This window comes from Rhinichthys klamathensis, unplaced genomic scaffold (genome assembly GCF_029890125.1).
Source record: "Rhinichthys klamathensis goyatoka isolate OS25496 unplaced genomic scaffold, OSU_Roscu_1.1 h1tg000665l_1, whole genome shotgun sequence".
NCBI lineage: Eukaryota > Metazoa > Chordata > Actinopteri > Cypriniformes > Leuciscidae > Rhinichthys > Rhinichthys klamathensis.
Genome location: NW_026607104.1, coordinates 620,145 through 643,912, shown reverse-complemented (window position 1 = coordinate 643,912; position 23,768 = coordinate 620,145). Strand labels below are relative to the sequence as shown.

The window sequence follows — 23,768 nt, the reverse complement described above, 5'->3', positions numbered from 1 at the left end:
GAAATTGGTCACTTGTTCACACAAGTACTGTTTTCTACATGGTGAAAGGCACATAGTGCACTATAGGGGATAGGGAACGATTCAGACAGTGTAAATATGCTTTCCATTGGGGCGAATGAAGTCTGGTTTCACGTTAGTGTCACGGGAACCGCCACGGCTCCGGTCCAGAGACACGATACACAGACCGGATCATATGATCGAGTCGCCGCAGGCCAGAAAACTGCACTGAATTCTGCACTGAATGCTGTCTTTAAAGCAACATGGAGGAGATTAGGAGGAAACTGCGGCTTTAGCGAGCTCAACGGCTCTGGCTGAGCTGTGATTTAAACGAAATGCTATTGGCTATTTTTTTAAAAGGGGAGGAGCTGTTCGATATGTCCCGCCCTTTCTTCCTGTTTCAGTGGAAATTACATCAACACATTGAATAATGCGGCGCGTTTCAAGGCTCTTCAGTGTGGCTTTATCTGACTCGATTTTCACCACAATGTTGGCGAGGTAATAATTAGTAGCTACTAGCTAGTAATTAATTAGCCTACTTTTTTCACTTACCAAACAGTGTCTATTTTGGATACAGGGATTAAAAACATTGAACCATGTAGAAAAGGAATTTTTCACATAAATGCTGTTAACATGTTTTTAACGTTAAATAAAATGAACACTTCTTTTGGAGTTGTTGTTCACGTACATGTCACTGCTAAAATGTGGGCAGTTTCATCTCCATAAATGTAAAGTCACTGATTCTAAGCCCAATTTTAGGCTTTTCTGTGTTGATTTAAAGTTTTTATACAAGAAACAAGAACAAGAAAGCTGCTAAAACTGCTCTGTTGTTAAAAAAATATTGTTTCATTATGTTACCTCCTGATATCCTGAAGATGATTTTTTTTTAAGTTTCATGTTATTTATTTTCATTCATGTATTGTATGTTTAATTTCAATTGCTTGAAATGTTTTATGATTTTTTTTAGTAGACCATCTCTAACTGTATCTTGTTTGAAAATGTACTTTATTGCCTTGCTCTACCTCGAGTTTGTTATCCTATTTTTTGTGTGTGATACATGTGATCTTTGTTCAATAAAAAAAGGGGGGAGAAAAAAAAGTACATGTCACTGTTATCTGTTTAATATTCATAAGTCGATCTTCCACCACATTCATTAATTCGCCAGTTTACGAGCTCTCAACGTCTCCCTTGTAGCCAATCAGAATGCCTTGCCGTGTTACGCAATTAATATTCAAAAGCCAAACCTTCATCGTAGTATTCGTAGTACTAGTATTGGTTAACGGTCGAGAGTGACGGTAGGAGTTGCATCCTATTTTTGCACGTTTACACCTTGCACGGATGAAATTATAGGCATGCCATGTTTATCTTCGGCATTTCAGTGGCCCGAGCGGTAAGAAGGTATTGTGAATTCTGTTGTTTAACACACGTTATGCTGTGTATGTGTTGTTGTTTGACTGGGTTGACATCGGTACTACCAATAACCGAATGCTTGAATGTGACTGGGGTCAAATAGACAAGCTATAAATGCACGAACTTACCTTACAAAGCTTTAATATTGGAGGATATCTGGTTATAGTCAGGTTATCTCATTAGCTTCTCTCGGGAACGAGGCACTGCAACTGGCATATGTGAAGTGGTATAATTGTGTCACAAGCAGATCAAGTTCGCATTCCCTATTTTGACAGACATGTGAAAGTGTCCATCGTTAGTACGGAAAACATTCACAGCTTGCGACCCTGCACAGCACACAGTTTCTCTTCTATATTCTCTTCTCTGTTTTATGAAATACTTTCTTTTCTTTTTCTAAAGTTACAAGAAGCTGCATAGAAGAGCCCATGCAATGCATGCAAGCTTATATTTGCACAGTGGTCACTGGCTCTTTCTTTAATACAGAAAGAAAGAAAGTGTTTTAATACTGGCTCTTTCTTTAATATAACGCAGAGTCTTTATATCCAGCCCAAAGCTCAAGATGACACTTCAGAATGGATCAGTCATATCCGCCCCCAGCTGCTCCAGCACAGTTGACAAGAACAACAACCTGCGATGGGATCTGACCCCAGAAGAGATCCGACATCGGACTCAGAGGCTGACCCAGCGGACACAGCAAGCCTTCGACTCCGTGGGCTCCGTGGACATCGGGAAGGTGTGCTTCGAGAATACTCTGCAAGTCATTGCAGATGCAAAAGCAGATTATGCCGGTGAGTGGCGAATGATAACATTCATATTGTATTAATGTGAAGTTATTTCATCTGCTGTCATATTCACTTTTCCGTACTGTGTTTCAGCTTCACGTCATATGTTGGACTTCCCCCAGTATGTGTCTCCATGTAAAGAGGTCCGATTGGCGAGCACCGAGGCTGAGAAACGCCTGTCTGATTTCGATGTGGAAATGAGCATGAGGGCGGATGTGTTTCAGAGACTTACAGTCCTGCAGGTAACACAACCACACACACTACAGTGCTGTGCTTTGATCATTCCAGTGTAGAGTTATTCTGAATAATTCTGCTATTTCATTTCATTTTATTAATGGTACAGTATCCAATTTTTATAGGCAATCATTATAGCCTATGATAATTTTCATTGGCTATATAATAAATTGTCTCACAGCACGCAGACGAAACGCAATAAACATGATTGCCATGGCTAAACGTGTCAGTGCATGTGCACTAACCACTAGCCCTCCATCCAAATATGTTCTTCTCCACTATTTAGTATACAAAAATATCTATGTCAAATGAGAATGTAACAGTATGCAAACTGATTCTTAAAAGATAGTTCACCCAAGAATTCTGTCATTATTTACTTGCCCTCATGTCGTTCCAAACCCGTAGAACTTCATTCATCTTCAAAACACAATTGAAGATATTTTTAATAGCTATGTCATATCCACCTATTTTCATGCACATTTTAGGACATAATTATTACACATAATTACAAACTACTAATCAGTTTGTTATGCACATATGCGCATCCTCCAGGTGAATGCTGCACATTGGTGGTGTTTGAGGAGATCCCCCCTTCCACGTGAAGCGCTTTGAGTGCCTAGAAAAGCGCTATATAAATGTGATGAATTATTATTGTGAATTATTAAAATATTTCTGTACCTCCATTGAAAATACATTCCGTCAAAAATGTAGCAGCTCAAACCAGACTTAAAGTGAGACTTATATTAGCTTCCTTGCTTCTTGCATGTCGAGCAAGAACATTCGAGCCTCCATTTACCAAATCTGAATGCTCTATGTATGTGTGTTGATCAATGTTTATATGCGACTAAAAGCCTAAATTAAATCTGTTTATCATGCATGCACAGCAATTGGGTCTTTTCAGAGGACTTGCCCTGGCGAGTAGCATGTCCGAATTCACAGTATTGATAAAACAGAAGGTGATGTCCCACTACTTCCACTGAGATTCTGAAGTGTGCATCTGATGGACACTTTACTATCCCATGAGGCCACGGGAGAGGATTTGTGAATCCCAGTGCGACGACACAACTGATGCTGTTGGTCAAATGACGGCTACAACATGGTGGATGTCGTACATCTAGATTTCATTCATACTACACACATTCATAGCATATAGAACATACCTTTTTAATGCTTGCGAAGCTTCAAGCCAAATTTCATACCAACTTACTGAACAATATGTGATTTCGGATGCAGTTTAGGTTTAAACCACTCGATCCATATGGATTACTTTTACAGTGTCTTTATGAACTTTTTGAGCCATCAAAGTTTTGGTGTAATAGACTTTTAATAGAGAGTCAGGAATCTGTCAGATTTCATCACAATATCTTCATTTGTGCTTCAAAGCGGAAGAAAAGTATTATGGGTTTGCAACAAACTGATTAGTAGTTTGTAATTATGTGTAATAATTAAGTTAATTTAAATCAGTATTTTTTAATGTTAAACCCTATTTATTAATATTGTAAACACCTCAGGGATGGGATTTTTTCCGTATTTATCGATTGAAATCGCAAAAATGGCCTTAAAAAATTATGAAATAAATGTAATTTCTGGACTCTATTACTATTATCATGTTACCAGGGTTCAAAGCACCAAATGCAGTAAAAAATCGGCATTAAAACGTTTCCCAGTGACTTTGAATTTTGACGATGCAGGTTTGTGGGAATGGGATATATAGCTTTGTGCGATCATCAAACAGTTGTGATGTCATTATATAAAATATATATATATATATGCGCTGCATGTTTCAGAGGTTCAGTTTCGATTCACAGTATGCTGTGTGTTTGAGACGCTTATAATTTGCATTTGGAAAAGGCCAACCATTTTCCCAACTCCTTAATGAGAATAGTTTATAAATCTGTCATTTTCCTTCTTTTTGTCTTTAGCTGATCACATGCCATTGCCTTCACACCTGCTTATTACAGTTTATTGGTCTGTTTTCTTGAATGAATGAATTTGTGTTTGTTTTATGATTGGAGGTAAACAATATGACCTCTGTCATCACTCATCAATGGAGAACTTAATCTCTGGGTAGTAAAAAGACGTCTGGCAAGCTGGAAACCGGGTCCAGTTTCATAGGGGTGACCCATAAAATGGAGGCATTTGGCAGTGTTGGCTGTCCAAAACAGTTTCATGTTGCGGATCTCTCAAATTAAAATGATTATTTGAGTGGAAATCTCCCGTTGGAGTGAGCTGGACACTATTTTGCGCCTTTCTACTCCAATAACGCTCATTTGACGAGGCTGTCCTCTCTCCAAGGCATTTAGTGCCTTTTTAATTGGGCTGTAATAAAGTGATCCCGCTATTTCTACCGAAGGCCAGTATGGAGTCCTCGCTGACCCGGTGGAAGAGTCCATTCACAGGAAAGCATGTGACACTAGTACGGTGTCGGGCCCATGTCAGTTTGGCCTGGTGTCAGAACCGCGGCAGTAAACATAACTTCAGCTATTCACGGTGCGTGTCTCAGCATTTCCCTCTTTATCTTTATAGGAAAAACAATCCAGTGGTTTATTGCCTGAGTCGGAGAGATTCCTGGGACGACTCATAAAATTAGGCAAACGGAATGGATTGCACTTGTCTAAGGATATACAAGAAGTAGGTTTGGTTTTGTTTGGTGTTTACTATAAACCTGCCTGTGAGGATGAATTCACATATAATCTTGATTCTTCTTAGTAGAGTGTCTCTATTACTATTGCAAATACAGGTGAAACTCGAACAATTTGAATATCGTGCAAAAGTTATTTTAATAATTCTACTTAAAAGGTGAAAAAGCGTGCTGCTATGAAAACCCCACATTCAAAATTAAAATATTGTGAAAAGGTTTTCATAGCTGCACGACATAATCATCAAAATTATAACAAATAAAGGCTTTAAATATATCTCACTTCGCATGTAACGAGTCTATATAATATATTAGTTTCACCTTTTAAGTTGAATTACTGAAATAAATGAACTTTTGCACGATATTCTAATTTTTCGAGTTTCACCTGTACTTTAGAGTATTTATTTTTTAATAATTTTAACAAACCTGATAAATGGACACCTGAGCATCTGCTTTAAAATCCTAGCAAAATTTTCACAGGAAATTTTTGTTTAGAAAACAGAGCTGCTATTTTAGCTATTATTGCCAATAGAAAACTTAGCATTGAAAAAAAAAACATTTATATGTGTGAAAAAGGTTTGATGATAAATATTATTTTTAAATAATTCTGATAAATATTAAGTAATAAATGTAAAATCATGTATAGAAGTTTTTTATGCATTATACATTTATATAGAAATTATTCATATAACAATTAAACATAATATTAAAATGATAAATGTACATATAAATTAATAAAAAAAGTTTAACTGCATTGAAAAAATACATTTATATTTATATGTATTTATGAATACATTCATACATAGTATTTAAAAGGATAAATACATTTTTTAAATCTCATAAATATTAAAAATAAATGTAAAACCATGTATAAACGTTTTGTTTATACATATAAAAATGATTATTTTATGTTAAAATTACTGCAAATGTAAAAAATTTACCGGTATGTATAAAAATTAAACAATAATACAATTATAAATGTAAACTAATACATTTAAATTAATAAAAAAAATAAAATAAAATTGGCCAGTGAAAACATGAAAACATTGGCAGGGCAATTAGAAATTTGTACTTTCAGGTTTCGGCCTGATTGAGCAAGCAGAAAATCTTCACTGTTGAGCCCTGGAAAATACAAATCAAGTTATTAATTATTTTTATTGGTCTTTCGATGTCTTTTTTTTTCTCAGGAAATCAAGTCAATCTCTAAGAAAATAAGTGAACTCTCCATAAATTTCAACCAAAATTTGAATGAAGAAAATACAGTGCTGTTGTTCTCGCAAGAAGAGCTCGGTAAGTATGTTTATCTGTGGTATCACAGCTTTCGCACCAGAGGAACGTTTTCATAGTTCCTGTAACTATTGGGGGAAGTACCGGCTTTTTGGTGTGTTCGCACCGCAGGAACTGGGAACGATTTCGGTTATAGGAACGCCTTTTGGGGGAAACTAAATTAGCTCTTTCTTCAGAGTAGGGTGTAACCCAGCACAACAGGAACTACCCGTGACGCAAGTGTATGTTGATTGGCCGAACTCATGCCATACGAAACACCGGCACCCGCCATTTTTAAAAAGCTGTGTAAACAAACACACAGTTTACATATACTTACTCCACAAACTAACTCCAGGAACAGCGATAGATAGAGTGATGCTGAAGTACAGGCACTTCTCAACCTTTACGCTAAAGAGTTGTTGAATGCGGTGCTTTAATGACGTCGCTGTCGCCGGCTTACGTCACTTCAGAGTTCCTGCCGCCGGTGCGAATGCAACCAGGGAAATCACCCTTAGGGGAACATTTGGTTCTGCGGGACCGTCCTGGTGGCTAGTTCCTATAACTACCCCCTACGAAAGCCCCTTTAGTGAACTCACCTTGGACACACTTTTCCTCCTTTCTTTTTCAAGTGGGTCTTGCGGAAAGCTACGTGAATGGCCTGGAGAAAACAGAAGATGGGCGGTATATAGTCACCCTTGCGTATCCCCACTACTTCCCCCTGATGAAAAGATGTCATGTTTCTGAAACCAGGAGGAAGATGGAGATGGCCTTTCACAGCAGGTGCAAGGATGTAGGTTCAACTCGTACTTTGGGTTCAGTTAGGCTTTGGAGGATTAGCCCAACTGGAATGAACAAAATGTTGTTTCAGTTGGAAAATCTGGGTATTTTAAACTGTTTTCCTGCCCTGGCAAATCATGGAAATAAAGCCATGTCCTAGTTGTGCACTATTAACGTTTGTTCATTGTTTACAGGTGAACACTGCTATTCTTGAACAGCTGATTGAGTTGCGGGCAAGGCTAGCCAAACTTCTGGGCTTCAGCAGTCATGCCAATTACATGCTGGAAATGACCATGGCCAAAAATGCAGAGAATGTGGCACGATTTCTTGGTATGTTTTCTTGTCTTTTTGTCCAGTTCTTTCTGTGAAGGATCAGCACCTACATTCAGGCACGCACAGGTCAATTCTGGAGTGACAGGCAGTTTGGTGACCCTTCTTTATTTTACAGTGTCCTTGTTACATATGTTACATGTACTTACCATAGTAATAACAGTAAATTATGCATAATTACATACAACTAACCCTAATCCTACCCTAACCCTATAGTAAGTACATGTAGTTGCTTAATATTTCTCAGTACTAATATATAATTACACTGTAACAATGACACCTTCAAATAAAGTGTAACCAAACTGTTTTGTATTTGATTATATTTTAAATGTAATTTATTTCTGTGATCAAAGCTGAATTTTCAGCATCATTACTCCAGTCTTCAGTGTCACATGATCCTTCAGAAATCATTCTGATATGCTGATTTGATGTTCAAGAAACATTTCTGATTATTATCAATATTGAAAACAGCTGTGCTGCTTCATATGTTTGTGGAAACTGTGATACATATTTTGCAGGATTCTTTAATGAATAGGAATGGGGTGAAACCTTATGACCACACACAACACAAGCGAAGCAAATCATGGTGACTAGTTTGTATCAACTGTGTGTGTGTAAAGCTCTGGGCTTTAGTCTGTTGTCATAGTCAATATGTGGGATGTTGCCGAAATGGCAGGGCCCGAAATCCTGTCACCCGGTACACGTAGTTCCAGGTGTCGCCCTGGCCTCCAGATACCCCAGATCTCAATCCAAATCAAACATCAGTGGGATGTTCTGGTACAAAACGTCCCATCTGTGATCAGATCACCCAATGTGCAGGACTTAACGTGTCTGCTGCTAATGTTTTGGTGCCAGATAGATACCACAGGGCACCTTCAGGGGTGTCAGAGTGGTTTTGGCAGGTGCTCATAGTGTTTTAGCTCTGAACAGTTTTCCACCTGTCTAAATAACCAAACTGTTTTTGGTGCTCAATAGATGAGTTGTATACGAGGTTGAGACCAGTGGGCGAGCAGGAGCGGCGCGACCTGCTGTCACTCAAACACGCTGACTGTGAGAGGCGGGGCTTGGCCTTTGACGGACAGCTGCACGCATGGGACATGCCCTACTACATGAACCAGGTGGAACAAGTGAAGTTTGCGGTGGATAAGGACAAGCTGATCGAGTACTTCCCTCTGGAGGTGGTGACAGAGGGCCTGCTGAACATCTATCAGGATCTGCTGGGTCTGGCGTTCCAGCAGGTGGAGGACGCCCATGTGTGGCACGATAGCGTCAAACTCTACTCAGTACTGGACTCTGTGACTGGAGATGAAATCGGACAGTTTTACTTGGACTTGCATCCCAGGTAAACCATTCTAGACATTCACTAAGAGTGTTTTTTCTGCCAGCATGTGTTATCTTTTGGATTGTCTAATTGGTCTTGGCTAACTAGTACATTTTCCTTGGTCAACAAGCTTCAGCAGAAACGATTTGTTCATTGACCAGCTCAATGAACTTGGTTCTGCTAGTTAACAGAATAGCTATGCTGGTCCAGCAAAGTCAAGTGGTGCAACCAACATGCAAAAAAAAAATTTTTAAACAGGAAATTATATCATGTAGATGAGATCAAGGTCATCTCTTTTGCTGTAGTGTGTCAGTAGGAAATATCAGTTAACATTTCCAAACATTCCTTTCGCCATTAATTGTAATAATCCAGTGATATTTTTGAATGCAAAAGGAGTCTGACAACAGCCGGTATGATCTGATCATCTCACCAGTCACCATCGAGTCTGTCTGTGATTACATGAAGAAACAGAAGAAAACTGAGACAAAGGTCAAGTTCAGGGAAGAAGGAGCTCAGACGTTAAACTGTAATTGTAAAATAAACATAAACAACCCAGCAAAAAGAGCGGCAGCAGCCGACTGCACCATATAAGCACAATAAAAACAGCAAGGTAAAATGTCCCGGGCTCTCGGCCCCACCCTGCTTTACACCACATTACCCATGCTCATTCACCACACATCATCAAGCTACGTCTTTGTTATGGTTTTGAATAAGTGACCTAGCGTAAATTACATATTTTGCCTTTAAAATTAAATTGAAATGAAAACTGAAAATATAAAACAAAAGGGAATTCAAAAATATTAATAAATACTATAATAGTACATAACAGGGTTTCTGTGGGTTCTTGATAAGTAAAATCCAATAATCTGAATTTTAGTTCTTAAAATGTTGATTTAGGTCTTAACTTTATTGGCTTATACTGGGCACTTCAAAGGGCACTTTGGAATGAAGGATTTTGAAGAGTACAAGTGATGGACACTTCGCTTCCATGATCCTTTGTGCAGCGTATACAACTGTGCGAGAATTGAGCCTCCTTAATTGGCTTGGCAAGATAACGCAGAAGTGCTTTCCAAGGAGCAGTTTTTGGGTCCCCGGCTTACACCCTTCATCTGTCCACAGTTCTCACTCTGGAGGGTTAGGGCATAGGGATGAGTCCTTCAGAATGAAACGCAGGGCCAATACAAATTTGGAAAATGGGTGAACAAAGCCATCAAATTATTATTTTTTTCCTTTTATTTGATATTTTATTTTAGCCCATCAATTTCTTGGTTAAACACAGTTCTGTGTAGTCATATTCAGTTGATTGTTCATGTTGAATGTGAAATAGATACATTTTTGGACGTGAAAGGACATGAAATAAGTCTTAAATTGCATTCATAATGGTCTTAAAAAAAGTCTAACATTTAGCCTGTTGAAACCTGCGGAAACCCTGCATAAATAATACAAAAAGTAACACTGAAACCAGCCTGGAAATTCATGCTGATCAAAACTAAACGAGGTTTGTTAACTTAAACCACCCCAGTGCAGTTCTGAGTCTCTTAGGGGCATGCAGATGAAATCTGATGAATACTTCATGTGCTTCTCTAAGGAACTGGCTTATTGGCCATTGATGTAATGACCTCCAGATTTATTGTTCTGTTTACTCTTCAGGGAGGGTAAGTATGGCCATGCTGCATGCTTTGGGCTCCAGCCAGGATGTCTTCGGCCCGATGGGACTCGTAGGATGCCTGTGGCCGCCATGGTGTCCAACTTCACAAAACCCACAAGCAACTGGCCTTCCTTACTGCAGCACCATGAGGTGGAGACCTTCTTCCATGAGTTTGGACATGTCATGCATGAGCTCTGCTCCCGGGTACGTCAGTATTCTCAAACATATTGATCGAGGGTCCGAATGTCTGAGACCACACTGAATGAAAATCTCAAATCAATAAGAAGTATAACTGGTGGTACCAAATGTGCTTTTCTGTGTCAACCTGCATGTTCCAGACGCGCTATGCAGAGTTCAGTGGGACGCAGGTGGAGACCGATTTTGTGGAGGTGCCGTCTCAAATGCTGGAGAACTGGGTTTGGGAGAAAGAGCCTCTCAGGAGGATGTCCCGCCACTACAAAGATGGCAGCCCGATCCCAGACGGCCTGCTGGATAAACTCATAGCGTCTAGAGTGGCCAACACAGGTCAGATTTGACCCCACATTCACTACATCTATATAATCAACATCTGTATGTTCAAAAACATATGTTTTAACTTATTTTGAGGGAAGATTATTCAGAGGGAAGTAACATACATATATATATATATTAGTGCTGGGCCGTTATCGGCGTTAACGTGCTGCGTTAACGTGAGACTCTTATCGGGCGATAAAAAAAATATCGCCGTTAATCAAAGTTGGGTTGGGATCATAAATAGCTTTTTCGAATATCGTTATATTTTCGCGCAATTCTAATGTGTATGACGCCGCGCCTACTGTCACAGATCGCGCAGTAGTGTATTTACCTGTCAGGGACACAAGGTGTACTTTTACTTTATTACGTTGGGCGACGTTCCTCTCGTTACTTTATTTTATTGCAATACGTTGTTAAATGAGTTTATTCCAAGCGCGCTGTGTCCTTTGTATGGGCATGAGCGATGCTCATTTACAAATGAATCACTCTTTTGAGTCGATTCTGTTCAAAGACTTCATCAAACAAGTTGTCAGATGATCTGTCTAAATCATAGACAGTAAAAGAAATGGACAGAGCGACCCCATTGATTTCAATGGAGAAGACTGAAGCCCGATTATTGCACTTCCTGTCTGATGTCTGAGCGACTGCGCAGGCTCAAACTGAGCGTGACGACAGTCTGGCAGTTGAAAATCTTCTAGTAGCTGTGCCAAGCCAAATCTGAATCACCTAATTCCTCAAAAACGTTGTTGAAATATTTTGTCCCATTGCTTTTATAGACTCTCTATTTATGGGCTTCTACCTTGACTTTATGCCTCCATGTCCCCCCGATTGCCTCATAGACAGTTAAAGATTGCCAGCGAGCTTCTCCTCCTGTCTATACGGTAATTTCTCTATTGTGCGACAGAAAGTCCCGTGGTTATGACGCAATCTTTAGCCTATTTTTAAAAAAACGGCTTCTACGGGGCCGTAACGTAAGATACAAAGTACCGTATTTTCCGTACTATAAGGCGCACTTAAAAGCCTTTAATTTTCTCAAAAAACGACAGAGCGCCTTATAATGCGGAGCGCCTTATATATGGATGGTGAACACACGTTCACCAAGATGGGGAGACAGCGCCGAGCGACTTACGCCACTATCTGCCAATGGATCGTGGATGCATGGGCTGATATATCAGTTTCAACTGTGATCCGAGCTTTCACGAAGGCAGGAATAATCTCTTTATTCAGCCAGCTCACGTACCCGTATTTAGTTCCTGTTTTTGGCCGAAGTCCACAATAGTCGATTGTCGAGTTCGCGCGAGCGCGATCAAACCTCCTCCGTGTGTTCAGCATCTGATTCGGATGAACTATCCATTTGAGCTGATATTCTCAGAACACCACACAGCACCGTCATCGGCTGACAGCTGTCAGTCTGAGTCTCCACTATTGCTTAGTTACCAATGATCTCGCGCGCGCACTCGACAATCACCTACTGTGGACTTCGACCGAAAACAGGAAGAAAATACGGGTATGTGAGCTGGCTGAATAAACATAATTTTTATTCATATCTTTCACATTTACTGCAGTCAGATTCACCGTGTTCACTCACATGGCTGTGCACTTGTAATGAGACATTAAGGTTATTAAGAGGCTAAAACCAGTTTTAAAACTTGTCCCGTTTAAGTCAACAGGGTGCAAATTTTAAAAAGAGGATAACACGGTGTAGGCAACACCGGTTTTTGTCGTTGTTATCTGTACTGACAGCACTCCAAATTTACAAAAAAATGAGCTCAATGTTAAAATTGACCGGAGTTTTCCTTTAACGTTTGAACAACGTTACCATGGGAGTGAACGGAGTTGTCAGAACGCTTAATAAAGTTTGACTTTATCTGACTTTTTTGTTGACATCTAGTGGATGCATAACGCAAACCCAGTCAAACGTTTGACTGCAGTATCTTATGCGCCTTATAATCCGGTGCGCCCTATATATGAAAAATGTTCTAAAATAGGTCATTCATTGAAGGTGCGCCTTATAATCCGGTGCGCCGTATAGTGTGGAAAATACGGTAATGGAGCCTTTTATACATTGTCGTGTTTCTTTAGAAATAAATAATGGACAAATGAAGTCTTTGGACGCCTCCGATGTAAAGTTATTCGCTGTCAAAGTGACGCCAAAATGAATGGGAGTCAATGGGATGCTAACAGCAGGTGATGGTCTGCTACAATGGCGGCTCCCGCGAGGCTTCAACTTCCGGCTAATGGATTACCCCCTTGGTCTAAATCGGTTCGCGAATCAGTTGATCTGTTCAGTTCCTCGCGCACTGAATCGTCTGAAGCGCTTTCAATTCACACTCGGAGTCGAAACAGGAAGATTTAAGAGCATCAAGAGCGTTGGATGAAGTGGCCGATCTACAGTCTAGTCTAGTGAATGCAAATCTGCAAATGCATCATATTTTTGCCAGTGATGAAGATCTTTATTAGTTGAACATCTTCGTAAGCTGTCTGCAAATGAATGATTCCACAGGACGATACATTCGATTTCATTTCATTCAGGTAATACATTGTGTGTGTATTGCGTGTGTATTGCGCAGTGACATAATCACACGAATAGTTTACATTGATTAAAACTAATTTGTTTAAAAATGAGGCTATTGCAGTAACAAGGCAGGTTCACATAAAATTCTTATGACATATGATGACATTATTTTTTGATCTAACGAGCATTGGCGATGCAAAAACGGACTGTCGTGCGTATTGTTTTTTTTCTTCTTCCAATTAGCCTACTATGTTAAAAAAAAGGAAGAAAACATGTTACTTGTTCAATTAATAAACAGTTTGTTTGATGACAAATCGCTAAAGATGAAATTGGCCTCCCTTTCTGTCATTGCGTTTTTTTTGTTTTTTTTTACGATATTCGACTTTTGCTCCTCGATTGTCGAATGGCATTTTTGCCAGAAATGCACATCCCTACGCGAGGCAAACTATTCTCAAAGACTTACTTTTAGTCATTATTTGGGTAGCACACATATTCTGAATGCCTTCGGGAGAATTCAAATGAGCCATTTTAATCTAGATTAATCTAGATTAATCTAGATTAAAAAAATTCATCTATGCCCACCTCTAATATACATATATATATATATATATATATATAGGCCTAAAATTATCTAACGAATATGAACAAAAGTTTATTTTGCATAAAGTAAATGAAGCCTATTTTGGGAACATTAAGATTCCTTTTTGTTTTGTTTTATGGCCGTGAAAGAGTTTTTTTTTATTCTCAATGGTGATTCTCATTAGATTCACTGTTATGCAATATTATGCTTTATTTATCATATTTTTATATTATATATATATATATATATATAACAAATACTATCTATTTGTATTAAAATAATGAAAATTTGGGGAGAAGAGAAATTTGCTTGGATGTCACTAAAATGTTACAAAAATATTGCAGTGGTCTTAAAAATAGAAATCATTTTCTTGAATAAAATATGTTTTCTTAAAGGGATAGTTCACCCAAAAATGAAAATTTTGGCAGAAATTTTGCCCTCATGTTGTTCCAACCCCATAAGACTTTCGTTCATTTTCGGAACACAAATGAAGATATTTCTGATGAAATCTGAGAGCTGTCTCACTCCTCCATAGGCTGCTCGGTAATTTCATCTGCCGGCCCAGAAAAGTTAGTAAAGACATCGTTCAAATAGTCCAAGTGACTACAGTGGCTCAACCTGAAGTTTATCAAGCGACGAAAATACTTTTTGTGCGCAAAACCCCCCAAAAATAACGACTTTACTCAACTCTTCATTTTCTTGTGTGTGGGCCTGTGAGTGAGTTCACGAGAGCAACACGACGCATGCGCGAGAACTGAGAAGATGACGCTCACGGGTCTCCATGTTTAAATTTCCCGGATGTCCGAATCGTGAGAGAAACCAACGAGAAAACGTAAAAGTGGTTTACCAATGCCGCAAAATGAATGGCTTACCTCTCACACTTTCCCATCAAATGATCGAGAGCGTCATCTTCTCAGTTCTCGCGCATGCGTCGTGTTGCTCTCGTGAACTCACTCACAGGCCCACACAGAAGAAAGTGAAGAGTTCAATAAAGTCGTTATTTTGGGGGGTTTTGCGCACAAAAAGTATTCTCGTCGCTCGATAAACTTCAGGTTGAGCCACTGCCACTATTTTAGCGATGTCTTTAGTGCTCAGACTAACACCAAAGTACTCTTGTGTCTTAGTTATTGGCCATATTATAAAATATTTATTGTTTTTTGACATATTAGGTCATCCTTGCGTTCGTTTAGTAATTGTAACTCGACACTTTGTTTAATAAAAATTACACTATTAACGGTTTACTGCTGAAACATTATACTAATCTGACAGTTTTCCTGTTACTTTAAATATCTTCTATACATATTTGTGGTAAAGGGGTAAACACACACAACTTTTTAAAACATTTTTTTTATATTTGTCAGTTTTCCTTCCTTTAAAACCGTTCTCTGTCCGCAGGTCTGATGAACCTCAGGCAGATTGTTCTCAGTAAAGCTGACCAAACGCTCCACACTAAAGACAGAGCGGACACTGCAGCCGAGTTTGCCAAGCACAGCAAAGACATCCTGGGAATCCCAGCCACACCAGGTCATAAACACATGTGCAGGCAATGAGTCCCAACATGCTTATGACACCTCGTCTAATGAGCACATTAACACATCAACGACTATTCAGTGTTCAGCAGCTCGGTGTGTGAACACTCGTGAAGAGAGCTTAGCCAACCACAACAGAGCTCATTTGCTTATGGGCGCTGCTTTTACACTCTTTTCTACATACACTTGTGCTAAACATGTGTTTTACTGTTGTGTTTGCGTCTCGCATCTTCTGCTGTGTCTTGCGCATGATACGGCTGAAAACATGGCGACGACCCTGTTGCCAGAGTCCATTTTCTTTTAAACAAATTGTATTAACCCTTTATACGATCACACCGGTGTGATTCGAACGTCGTTCTGCGTCACACAGACTATATAAATTGATGACGTGTTTTATTCATATCAGATACACATTGTGTTAGGAACTATAAAGTTTACTCTATTCTTCTCCCACTTCACCGGCCACTTCCTTTCATGTATTTCGTGAGAAGTGTTGAGTTGACGTGCTGTAAATCCGACAGATACGATTCTCTGACTACCACTATCAGGCGCTATAGATCAGCAAACATGATCATTATAAATGGTTATAATAATAATAATAAGGTGATACGTTCTAAAATAACAGTCACCTTAAACTGGGCGTCAGCTATAATATTTTAAACGTACATGTGAAAGGGTTAAATTGATTTAATTATATTACTCAGCAAACGTCTCTAGACCTTTTTTTATTCAGCCTGGTGTCTCACGGTTTTAAAGGGGTCATATAATGCCATTTTTGTACAAGCTAATATGATTCTTTAGGGTCTAAATTAAAAGTTTGTAATATACTTTAATTAAAAATTCTCATTAGTATTGTAAGAAAACACTTATTTTACCTGGTCAAAAACAGCTCTGTTTTCAGCACGCCGTTTCAGTGCATATGACTTTAAATGATCATGAGCTGTGCTCACTCCACCCCTCTGTTCTGTGCGTACACCGTTTGTAACACAATAACACAATAACCATAACGCGTTGTTCAGTATAAACGTGGAATTATGAATTATATTGAGAACGTCATACATAGAAAACATAAACCTTAGACGCATTCATTGTGAAGTGTGCAGCTAGCGATTTGCAAAGATTAATATATTAATATAAAGTTTAATAAAACGTTTCACTCACTTCCGTTCTTCTGGAGGTTCAGCAGGAACACGAATATCTGGTACCGATCCTTTTTAGCAAAGCTTCTTAGCAAACCCAGCTTTATACTCACCCTCGTTTATAAAGCAGTCTGGTGTGTGAAATGATTCGCGCAAACATGAAAGCATTGACGTTGCTCGTGGGGAATATTCCCTTCGAAAACAAACTCAGCCACTGTGTCTTCAGCGGTTCGGATTCAGGAACATTAAAATGACTGTGTTCGTTATTACACCCAAGAACAGAACAACACAATCGCTTAGACGCCATTCTGCTCATAGACAGTGCTCCGGCACATCAACAATGACCGCGCCGGTCCGGTCCGCGCCGCGCAGACTATGATTGACAGCTCCCTCATGTGCGAGGGCGGGTCTGTGTTGAAACGCTCCCGTCAATCAACAATCGTGGGAGGGGCGTCCGTTTTATTGACGTCACAAAAACTAACGGCTCGATTTGAGGCAGGGGAAAACATATAAGGAGATTAAAACAAAACCACTGGATGGATTTTTATCATTATATGATGTTTGTGTACAGGCACTGCCAACACACATTTCAGTACGATCAACTTGTAAAAGTGCATGTACCATTATATGACCCCTTTAAAATAAACATGCGTTCTGTGTGAACAGCCACAAAATGCGTTTTTTGTTTTTTTCCAATCCACTACATGGCTTTTCCATAGTTTCTCTTTGTAAACATGACAGAGCATTTAAGAATGCAAAAATGCAGGAATTGAAATGAATTGCCGCTTAAAGGTACATAAGTCCAATCTGTAGGTTCAATTTTAAAAGTCTAGACAGCATGTTTGACTGCTGACACATGAAAACACAATGCTGAAGTTAAAAGAAGTTTAACTTTTAAAGAAACATCTCTAGACACTGCGTTTTCTCATGTCACTGCCATACTGGATAGTAACCGATTATATGTAATCTGGATTACGTAATCAGATTCCAAAAACTAAGTACTTGTAATTGGATTACAAGCCTTAAGCCTTAGGAATTATAAATAAAACCACTTATAGAGCACCAACTACTCCACTGTTTATTAAATTAAAAGCACTAAAATGTAGAGATATTGTTGACTTCAAAACTGCACAAATTATGTATAAAATAAATAATCAATAGCTATCGAACAGTATTCAAGGGTTGTTCCAGATTAGAGAGAGCAAACATCAAAGATTTGTTTTTAAAAAGAAACTTATAAGAACAAATTCTAAATATCACTGCATCACAACCAAACAGTGGCGGCTCCAGACAATTTTGATTGGGGGGGCAATGGGGGGTCCTGGTCATTTCAAGGGGGGTCTCATGAAAACCAACAAAAAATACAGTGGACACGGCTAATAACTGCATATTGCTGCTACTTAACAAATGGTAAATGGTAAATGGACTGCATTTATATAGCGCTTTCACAGACCCAATGGCCACCAAAGCGCTTTACATATTGCCTCACATTCACCCATTCACACACCGACGGTTTTTTGTTTTTAATTAATTAATCAATTGCAGTTTGCAAACAATATGCTCGAACTTTAATTGCCATAGCCACACCCATGACAGAAAACATATTTACAAAATAGTATCCTCCTCATCCTCCAATTCCTCGGTGTCCTCTGTTTCCAGTCTTTACTAAGAAATCCTATGAAAAATTATTTACAAAATCTTCTGCAGGACAGTTCAATTCTTTACAATAATATAATATATTATAAAAGAAAATTAAGCTGTTACACTGAGATGGTTTAGGAAAACCATAAAGTGTTTTTGTAAAGTCAATTAATTGTACAGGCAGCATTAAACCATCAAAGTTAAATGATTGTTTATAGCTTATGAATTTCCTAGCCTATATTTTCTTTAGCAGGGGGTTTCAAACTTTTTAATGGCAATGAGCCCTAAACAATACCCTTGTGAGATTCTTTATTTAGGCTTATAATATAATACAATATATGCCCAATATAATATAATATAAAAAAAATGAATTGAAGTATTTGAAGTGATAGTTTAAATGCTTCAATTTGTTTTCATATAATATTATTATAATATGAAAAAAAACTGAAGCATTTACTGTAAATAGCTAGATCTAATAGCTAAATATTTTCAAGAAAAGTCAATATGTGAACTCTTTTATAGTAGCCTAATCTAACCATGCCTGAAACTATTTAAATCTATGTAAACTAATGATGTATTTTGAGTTTGCACGCGGGTGGGTGTGTAATTGTTACCGTTCTGTGTCCATCATCCGTTATTTCCACCACTTTAATCAAACCACTCTTCTTTAAAACATGATATTGTGATTTTATTTCACATGTCTTTGCGTTTCTCGTCGCCTCTCGTATTGAGCACACGACTCACTGCCAAACACACGCGCTCACATCATTCTCTTTCTTTGAAACCTGTTAACTGCACTCACCAGTTTGAGCACTGCAATTATTTCTCACATACAATCAAATGGATTTCCCCACACATTTCGCGTCAGTCCTCTGCGTGGCATATTATTCTTTTCTGCGCGGCCGCGGCATCAGAAGTGCACGACCGCGCACGCGCGCAGCTTAGAGGGAACGTGATTCTTATGTTTATATATTTTGTACGTCGAATAAATTATTAATTATTATTGTTCTGCGTAGTTTGAAGATAAACATTTTTAAATATTTATCCCGGATATATATTTTTTTAATCAGGAAGGGGGTGGGGGGTCAAATGGGGGGTCAAAGCATTTTTTGGGAGGGTCTGACCCCCCAAGACCCCCCCTGGCGCCGCCTCTGCAACCAAAGGAGTGAATGTATGGAACAGCTGCAGTGAAGAGATGAAATCATGTTCAACAATGAGTAAATTTAAAGGACTATTTAAACTGAAGATATTAAATGGATACGAAAAGGACTCGAGGTGATAGTATTGTATACAGGTTCCTTGATCTACATATGTAGTTTAGTATGGAGGTGTTATTATTTGATTTGCTATAGATAGATGGAAATGAATGAGAAGCATCCATTTGTTTTGTATTTAATTAAAAGATAGAGATAAAGATAGAGATAGGGGGTAGGACCTGAAAAGTTTGTTATGAACTTCTTCCTACTCCTTTTTGAACATGAGAAATTCTAATTTGAATTACTTACAATAATTTTGGAAGATTGTGCTGAGAAGTACATGATTTTATATAGCCGTTATTTTAATTTTATTATAATTTTTTATTTTAATTAAATTTAATATATGTATGCATGTCTGTATATATATATTTTTTATTTTCTTACATGTTCAAAATAAAAAATAAATTTAAAAAAGATTACATTACATTTTTAGATACTCATAATCAGACTACAGTTATATTTTGACATGATTACAATGTTAGTAAATTATTAATAATTTATTGATTCTCCCCAATTCTTCTTTTTCATTTTCTAAATTTTCCTGTCTAAAAAAGCCTATCACTAATATATGATATGTTCGAAGTCTTCTAGATTTGTGTAATTGCACACAACAGCCACTAGTTGTGTGGCAGTAGTTATATGAAAACAATAAAGTAATACATTAATCATGTATTACTGTCTTTGGGAGGTTTTTGCACAAATGCATGTCATTTCATATGTTATATTGGGTTGACTAAAATGAGAAGAAAAAACAAATTTCAAGGTTTACAATTAATTCAATGAGATCAATGTAATAATGATGTAGTGAACTACAATCAAATCTATGCATATATCAAATCGAGAATTGATTTTTAATCAAATCATGACCTCGAGAATCGATTTAAATCGAATTATGAGGCACCAAAAGATTACCAACCCTAATGTATTTATTTAGAAGATGTTATGATATTTTCAAAGCAAAAGACTTGGAGCCTCTTAAAGGTGCAGTGTGTATTTTTTAGCGGCATCTAGCGGTTCGGTTGCGAGTTGCACTAAGGGCTCAGCCCACTAGCGCGAAGAAGCTACGGTGGCTAAAACGAGACAAACATATCGTCGTCTGAGACAGCAGAGAATAAGCCAAGTTTCTGTACCACAGTCCATTATAAACCACATCATGGATAAAGTTTACAAAGCCATAGTCAGGTGAGGATCAAGGGTCTTAATATATTATATAATAATAGTAATCAGCTGATTGTCTCACAACGTAACCAGCACATTTCTCCCCACATAGCAAACCCATAATACAGCGAGGGAGAAGAACCACATGAAACTATGCAACTATATATTTTTTCTAACAGGGTAGTAAAAGTTTAGCTGGCTAATATGAGCTGTGACTGTGGCTGAGCTGGTTAAAGCGTAAAGCCTTGTTTAAACCTGACGCGTCCGCATGAGCGCAGAGGTGCGCGCGGCAAAAATGACATGATTGTAACAGCGCGCGCGCCTCCGCATCCCCCAGACACCATTTACTACACACAAATTAATAAATAATAATGAATACAAATATTGTTTTTTTTCTCTGGTTTTGAAAACTCTTCGCGATCGACTTAAAATGCTTCCAAGATCGACTCGTCGACCGCGATCGACGGGTTGGTGACTCCTGTAACGTTACTGTTTTACGGTCAATAGTACTGATCAGCTGATTGTCATAACACAGCGAGGGAGAAGAACTAAGTTACATGAAACAATCCAACTACATATTTTACACCACGGACAAGGGAAAAGTCACTACTCACGGTGTCTATGGCTAGCTTCTAGCTTTCTGCGGCTTCTCTTTCAAGGTAGTGACGAAACGCGGCCTGTTTGTTCGCGTTCGGCTACGGTAGAAACATGACGTCACAATATGTCGACCTTCATAGAAGGGGGTGCCCGCGGTTATGGAGATATAAATGCCTCATTCTAAGCTAATAAAAACATAACGGCTCATTGAGTATGGTCTTTATACACCACTGAACACATAGTTATGGATCTTATATTGCATTTCTGTCAATAGATCCCCAGAAATATTACACATTGCACCTTTAAGCATTGATTTCATATTTCTTTGTGCGTGTTCTCCGCAGGCACGAACATGACGGCTAGCTTCAGTCATCTCGCCGGAGGATACGACGGCCAGTACTACAGCTACCTGTGGAGCGAAGTCTACTCCATGGACATCTTCTTCAGTCGCTTCAAAAAAGAGGGCATCTTGAATCCAAAGGTTTCACTCTTGTTATTCCAGCTTTCCATTGGTCAGAGTGAATTAAGAATTAACATGTGACTGATGTTTAGATTGTCTCATCATGGCACAGCACATTTTAATAGAGAACTGAGTCATCAGAGCAGTTGATAGTTAACACATGACTGCATTTCCACATTCATATTTCCATTTAGGGCATGACTCTTATCAAGAGTGACGCACATGTGAGGTCATTGCAAACTGCTATATAGAGGGATTATCTGCCAAGAAGAGATACATATTATTTATAATAATAGATACCTCAGGAATAGTACTAGCTGAGAATAGATTGTTCATACAGTTGTTGTGTAAATGAGTGAGTGTTGTGTCATAGTTAGTCATAGTATTGTTGAAGGATGAGTGTGTGTTGCATTCAGAGGAAGATTATTTGTTGAGCGCTTTCACAATATGTGATTTCAGCAGCTTTACAGACAGGGCTCGTTTCATTGTCATAATTTAGATTAGATTAGACTAGTGAAATTCCAGTGTATAAATGACACCATCTGGTCATTAATGTAATATGTTTTGATTATGTTTCAGTTTGATAACTGTGTGTGTGTTTTGACATGCAGGTGGGCCGGGAATACAGGCGCGTGGTCCTGGAAACAGGAGGTTCAGTGGATGGCATGGATATGCTGAAAACGTTCCTGGGTCGTGAACCGTGCCAGGATGCGTTTTTCCAGTGTAAAGGACTCGCCCAAACAATTACAGAACAAAACTCTCATTGACATCGGACTGTGAACTACAGGAAAGCAACTTTTCTGAATATATAGAGATCCAATGACACATGCATCCTTAGTTTTCATTCTAATTGTAGCGATATACAGAACAAAATGTTATGTATACATTTTAAGTTGTATTTCTTGCTGGTGTTTTGTTTCATTAATAATCAATTACACAGTTGAATGAAGGTAGCTATAAGCTTTTATGCAAACTGAATCACACATGAAGAGTCTTCAAGGTCTGACTCTGTGCGGTCTCAAATTATTATTTTTATGGGGAAATAATAAATAAAATATTAGGTTAACTTCAAAGCTTACTTCAAAGAGACAATGGCTCATTTTGCTGAACTTTAAGTTAAGTGAAATGACAGGGTAAAGTGCAAAATATAAATCTGTATTTCCATGATGAATAATGTATTTGCAATATAAGCATCATAACAGTATGTAAATAAGTATGTAAATACAGTAATATGGTGCTGCACACGTTATTATAAAGCAGACCTAGGCTATAATGCCTCGTTTTATGCCGTATCCACAAAGAGACCCAGGTCATTGAGGATTTAAAGTGACAGTAACACCAGTGAACACTAGAGGGAGACAGACATCAACCGATAGCACTCTAAACGAGCCAGTGTTGAATAGAACGGTTTTAGACATTTAAGTTTATCAGTTTTTCACTATTTATCACTATTACATGTATAACATATTAACTAGAGACTAAATACCACTACCTCTCTGGTATATTACCATTTTCTAAAAAATAAAAATTACGAGCACTTTGTAAGACATTTTTACCAATGCCCCTCGTAGAGTTAAAGCCATGCTAATAACAAAACTCGTTTTTCATGACGAACACTTTACCGTTGTAACATTATAACGCAGCACAAACCATGCAGCCAACCTTGCGAGGGAAACGTGATCGAGGCTCTTCCTCCCTCCCGTTGCCTTCAATTGGGAGAAAATTATTCGTTTCCAGGGACTCACATTTTCCATTGGATTAAACTGTACGCCTATCAGCTGTTGCTCTGTGTTGATGGGGTTCGACGACGGAGGCCCCCACCAGCTTTAGCATCGGTGGTGAGAAGTACGATTCATTTTAGCGAGTCGGTTCGTTCGAACGATTCATTCCAACAAGCCGGTTGCCATGTAATTCACTGATTCGTTGAATGTATCACACTACACTTTCCCCAGAAATACTCACGCGACAATTTAAGTG

General features: G+C 38.4%; 1 protein-coding gene across 2 annotated transcripts; it reads left to right on the top strand.

Moving 5' to 3' along the window:
• Positions 1 to 1,313: 1,313 nt before the first annotated feature.
• nln (neurolysin (metallopeptidase M3 family)) lies at positions 1,314 to 22,683 on the top strand. 2 transcript variants are annotated; one of them, XM_056241685.1, is made up of 13 exons: positions 1,314 to 1,395; positions 1,939 to 2,195; positions 2,283 to 2,431; positions 4,950 to 5,054; positions 6,249 to 6,351; positions 6,957 to 7,117; positions 7,299 to 7,434; positions 8,410 to 8,776; positions 10,406 to 10,607; positions 10,742 to 10,928; positions 15,407 to 15,535; positions 21,676 to 21,812; positions 22,403 to 22,683. In XM_056241685.1, exons 1-13 carry the CDS (start codon positions 1,355 to 1,357, stop codon positions 22,556 to 22,558), a joined length of 2,130 nt encoding a protein of 709 aa, XP_056097660.1. In that variant the 5' UTR covers positions 1,314 to 1,354; the 3' UTR covers positions 22,559 to 22,683. The 2 variants fall into 2 exon arrangements, with proteins under 2 accessions (XP_056097660.1, XP_056097661.1); XM_056241686.1 differs by having other exon boundaries at positions 1,335 to 1,387.
• Positions 22,684 to 23,768: the final 1,085 nt, after the last annotated feature.